This window comes from Arachis ipaensis, chromosome B01, assembly GCF_000816755.2.
Source record: "Arachis ipaensis cultivar K30076 chromosome B01, Araip1.1, whole genome shotgun sequence".
In the NCBI taxonomy this organism is placed as follows: domain Eukaryota; kingdom Viridiplantae; phylum Streptophyta; class Magnoliopsida; order Fabales; family Fabaceae; genus Arachis; species Arachis ipaensis.
The window spans coordinates 24,717,771-24,723,034 of record NC_029785.2 but is presented as its reverse complement, the minus strand read 5'-3'; the positions used below and the strand labels follow the sequence as shown (position 1 = coordinate 24,723,034).

At 34.4% G+C, this 5,264-nt stretch overlaps 1 protein-coding gene across 11 annotated transcripts in view; it reads left to right on the top strand.

Annotated features, from left to right (window-relative positions):
- Positions 1-3,890, top strand: part of LOC107627642 (chloride conductance regulatory protein ICln) — a 6,232-nt gene extending 2,342 nt beyond the window's left edge. For 2 of the 11 annotated variants that reach the window (XM_021119370.1, XM_016330472.2), the window contains 8 exons: positions 84-381; positions 504-757; positions 860-983; positions 1,071-1,185; positions 1,276-1,335; positions 1,425-1,484; positions 1,592-1,677; positions 3,529-3,890. In XM_021119370.1, coding sequence (XP_020975029.1) covers positions 597-757; positions 860-983; positions 1,071-1,185; positions 1,276-1,335; positions 1,425-1,484; positions 1,592-1,677; positions 3,529-3,600 — 678 coding nt within the window. In that variant the 5' untranslated portion in view covers positions 84-381; positions 504-596 and the 3' untranslated portion in view covers positions 3,601-3,890. Of the gene's footprint in view, positions 1-83; positions 382-483; positions 758-859; positions 984-1,070; positions 1,186-1,275; positions 1,336-1,424; positions 1,485-1,591; positions 1,678-3,528 lie in introns of those variants that run through there. The other 9 variants (XM_021119385.1, XM_016330508.2, XM_021119402.1 and 6 more) reach the window with 9 other exon arrangements.

The window sequence follows — 5,264 nt, the reverse complement described above, 5'->3', positions numbered from 1 at the left end:
CTTATTAGATTAAAAGTAAAATAAAAACAAAAACAAAAACTAAAACCCTAAATCCCGAGGATTCCTGTTCTGTGAATATCCAGTTCTCCACATCTCCTCCATCCTCCTCCAGCGACACCAGCCTGCCATTCCGCTCTTCTCCAGCCCCAGCCGTCACCATTCTTCCGGGCCCCTGAGCTTGAAGGCTTGATTCAACCTCCAGTCCCTTGAGCTCTGCCGTTGCCGTCGCCTTCACGTGGTGCTCGCCAGCCGTCACCTCCTCTAGCGGTGCATTCCAGTTCCGGCCGTCGCCTCTCTTCTGTTCTGCTGCTCCTCTCTGTTCTCCGCCGCTCTCCCCTTGCCTCCCACTCTGCTTCGCTGCCTCTCCTGTTCTCGCTTTAAGTATGCCTTTTTTTTTAATTATAAATTTACTTCTTTTGTATAAATTTATATTTCTGTGGTTTTGTGTGTGTGTGTGTGTGTGTGTGTTTCCTAAAATTGTAGTCTGATTCTGTTAACCAAAGGTGAGCTTGAGCTGACATAACCGTGTGCAACCGTAATAGCTAAGCTGAAGTTCGTTGTAAGAGTCAATAGATATTCGTGGAATCGGTGATAAAATGGGTTTAGGGTTGAGAAACTTCACTGAGAGAAACAATAATGGACAACCTGTCCTGGACACTGAGAATGGGGAGGAACTCATGCACATGCAGCGTGGTGTGGACCTTGTGCTTGCCAACCTCCCTCCCATCTCCTCCGGCACACTCTATATTACTACCAAGTAACTAAATCACTTGTTATTTTCCATAGCTCTTTCCTTCCTTTTACAGTTACATACTCAATTTTACTAAACATCACAATCTGGTGACTCTGTTTGTTGCGGGCAAGTGATATGGCTCAGCGATGTAGACAACACCAAGGGATACGCTGTTGATTTCTTGTCTATTTCCCTCCATGCCGTCTCAAGAGACCCAGATGCCTACCCCCATCCTTGTTTATACACCCAGGTATCACCTATCATTTCTTAATTAATGTGTTATAGTTTAGTCGTTTTGTTATTTTCAAATCTCTGACTAGTAGGGCGCTTCCTGAAGATTGACATTAATGCCGAAGAGGATGGTTCCGAAAACTCCGACTCTGAATCCAGTGACATACAGGATTTATCCAGGATCACAGAGATGAGGCTTATTCCCTCTGATCCTACTCAATGTATGTTGCCAATTTACACTTTGGTACTTTTCTTGTTGATAGATTATTAGTTTGTTACTCCGGGGTTTGCTTATATGTATATTTTTGCAGTGGATACTTTGTTTCAAGTATTCTGTGAGTGTGCAGAGCTTAATCCAGAACCAAATGATGGTTAGCGCTAACCTCCCATACTGTTATTAACACTGTGTTTTTACTTTTTACTCCTTTCTGAGTTGTTTGTGCTGATATTGTTCTTTTAGAGGAAGGAGAAGAGCATGATTGGGTTTTCAGTGCTGATCAGATGGAAGGGGAAGAGGAAGGTATATGCGGGGCTTCGCTTTTTACCTTGTTTGTTAAAATTTGGAAAGGTTTGATCCCGTAGATTGTTCTAGTTGTTACCTTGCTAAAGATCTTCATTTTCCCCCAGAGGAAGAAGGTTATATCTCTCATAATCCAGCGAACTCTCTTGGTCAGTCAAATGGACATCATGATCTAGCGCGTACAGTACTCGAGGTTGGTTGCTCTTCCTCATAGTTCCCTATCCACTTTTGTTTGTGCAGTCTCACATTCTGACATATAATCCTGCAACTTCTCTTGTGATTAAGTTTCTGCAAATTCAGTTATGGATACTTCAAAGTTGTCTATCACTATTTTATGTCTAACCTTCAAAGTTTCTGTAAATTCAGTTATGATACTTTAGGTTATTTGTTAATTGTGCTTTCTCTTTTATTTTGGTGGTTGTTTTTATTTTTCCTTTTATATGGTGTTATGCTTGAGTCTTGATCTACTGAGTCTCTTGAATCAATTTTAAAATTTGCAGATTAATTGTTCCTCTCTTGATATGGAATAATTATCATTTGCTTTCTGTTTTAACACATTCAAACTAGAACTTCATTCTTTTCTTGCCTAAAATCCTTTAGAGTGTTGTTTGGATAGAGTATTTTAAAATTTTTGAAGAATTTAAAATATTGTGTAACTAAATTGATGTAATTCTGAAATGTCTTGTTTGTGCAACAACAAAAGATGATATATATGTATCAAGTTTGAGAACAAATTTGTTGTCAATCAAGTTTTAAAGGAAGAGATAATGGACGAATTTGAGAATTCCCTTTCTTATGGGGTCTTTTAATTTCTTTATTTAAACTAAAAAAAATTACTCTATAAGATACTTTTGTAAGTTGTAAAATTCTTTCTATTAATATCCAAACAGCATTTCCAATGAAAGGATTTAAAAGCCTCTTAGAAAATACATTTTGTCCTCCAAATGCTTTATTCGAAGACACTCTTAGTTCAGCACTGTGGGTTATTGAATGGTCTGTGATATAGGGAGAGGCCAGGTCAGGAGGGAAGATGTCAGATGTGTTTAAATTGTTTAAATGCTTGTTGCTATTGCAAACATCATGAACCTTGTTTTATTTCGTTTCCTTACTTTTTTAAGTATCTAGAACAAATCAGGTTACTATATACTTTTTGGATCAAGTACCATTTTCTGAATTCTGATTAAAGGAGAACCTTAGGCATGACCTGAATATTAATGTAAAATACATTGCATTTTATGATAATCTATTAAATATTAAGGAGTTTGGCAAAATCTTTTTGTTTTTTTCTCCTCTGCTTTGTTTTCTTGGTAGGCTTGAGAGACTGAGCTAGATATGGATGCGAAAAAGTTGTTGGCAGTTGTTATAAGAACAAGATAGCCACACATTTCATTTGCTCTTTATTCTACTTGTTTTAGGGGCTGACTATTTATTGTGTAGTGTCTTCACTGCATCTAGTGTATGAAAGTTTTCCAACTGATTTTACTTCCCATTCTCTAAAGAATTTTTTACTAATAACTGGCTTGTGCTTCGGAGGGGTAGACGACCTATCTTTGTTGCAAAAATTTTGATAAGTACAATTTTCTGATATTTAAATGATGAATGCTATTTTATGGAATTTCATTCTATTGACACTTTCAAGTTCATGGTAACCTAATTTCTAAATTCAAATATTGGAATATAGATTTTTGTTATTATTTTGAAAATTTGAAGCAAAAATGATTACACTAAGACAATTTATTAACTGGTTGAGGGCATATTTTTATTCTATTTTGTGTATTGATGTGGATAAACACAATGCTGGTTTGTAATGTGTTTCTCTGTACCGGAATCCTTATCTATTCTCATGACTTGTGAAGCTTTAATGCTTCATATTGATGATTTTGTATTTGCTTATCTCCGAAGTAACTGGTAGAGGGGCCGGGGAGGAAAGACTAGTGGTTATGGCGAATTGTCGATCTGTTATATAAGAAACCCATGTTCAGTACCAGATTTTAGATTTGTTTCGAAATTATCCCTTATTTATATTAAGTTTGATTGATTGCAGCTTCATATTAACGATCAGCGTTTTGAGGATGCAGAAGAGATGGAGCATGATGAGGATGGCACCCATAATTGAGTGGCTGTGTTTAGCCGAACATAGCATATGAACTGTTGGTTATGTTATGTAAATTAGTATGAAAATCTGATTAGGGGGTTATATACTGTTGATAATTGATGGACAATTATGCGCGACTATTGAATTTTGTTTCATGTTTAGACTGATGAAAGTGCTTTGAAAGTGTTAGCAGGTAACAATATTAAGCCCCCCTAGTTTTATTCTAAACCACCAAGAATAGGTGAGTCGAGAGTAGATTTGTGCTAAGTCGTGGCTGATGATTGGTTTAATTTAAATAATTTCCTTAAGGCTTTAAAGTTTAAATTTATAGATTTAGGTCAGTATTTTGTCCATAATAATATTCGAAATTTAAATTTATATATATATGCATTTTCAATCATTTGGCTCTAGGCTCCGGTTGTGAACTATGATGCTCAGCGCAGATGAAGAATCTAAGTGTTGTGCGGTTGGATGGAACTTTTAAAATTTATTTAAAAAAAAAATTAAAATTCAATCTTAATAAAAACTCATTTTTAATAGGTTTTATATTGGATTTGTTTGATAATTTATCGAATATAGGCATCAAAATAAATATTTTGTAAGAAATGAAAGGAACTTGATAATTTTATTATGGGTTTATGTATCTTGTACCCTTAAGACATATGTTAAAATTTATAAATTAAGGAAGTTTTTATTGAAAATATAAAAAGTTTTAGTTTTCAATGTATTTGTTTCGTATTCATTAAATGAAAACATTTAAATTTTTTCACTAATAATAAGTTTATTATGTGCTCTTAGGACACATGTGACATATATTAGCTAAACCTTTTTATTATTATTGAGCACAGAACAGATGAACTAATTGAGGAACAAATTTAAAGAAATTGCAAGACAAAATGAAAATAAAGTGCATAAAGAATAAAATGACTCCCAACACTCACATTCACCTACATTTCATTGCTCATTTCGTCAGAATGACTAGAAACATTCAGATATCTAGTGTGTTTTTGTGAGTTGTGAAATGAAAGTCCCTTCTCAAACTTTGGCTTTTTCTATTTATAGGAATTTGTTCTTACCTTTAATCTTTTTCTTCGATGTTAGGTAGATTTTTCCATGTTCTGCTTTAGATTAAGTTCCAAGGTTTTAATCCCTGTTCTATTTAAGCTTGAAGATTAACCAAAAGACCCACGTCTTGGTGCGATTATTTTTTTAGAGGTTTATTTTTGCCACCCACATTCTTGACGGTTACTGACTTGGATCCGATTAAATATTTGAGTACGATTTAATTGTGATCCTTTGCCTTTTACTTTCAACGGGATTTGTTTCACTTATCTTTTCAAGAATTTGTTTGAGTTTTTCATCTACAGACGAAAGAGAGAGACCCAATCCAGATCATAATGAAAGATTTTCGTGTTTTCCTTCAAAAAGGTAAAAATTAAGACGAAAAAAATTGACTTGGGATTTGTTCGACTCGATAAAAACCTAATCTAATAATCCTAAATAATATAATATAGAACAATATAATAGAAATCATAGAATTCATTTTAGAATACTTAATCCCTCCCTTTTCAATTTTTTTTCCAAATTTCAAATTATCAAAATTATATATATAGATTTCTATTATATTAATAGGGAATTTAAAGCAATCCCTATGGTACCCTTCTCAAATTCCACTAACTCTCCCG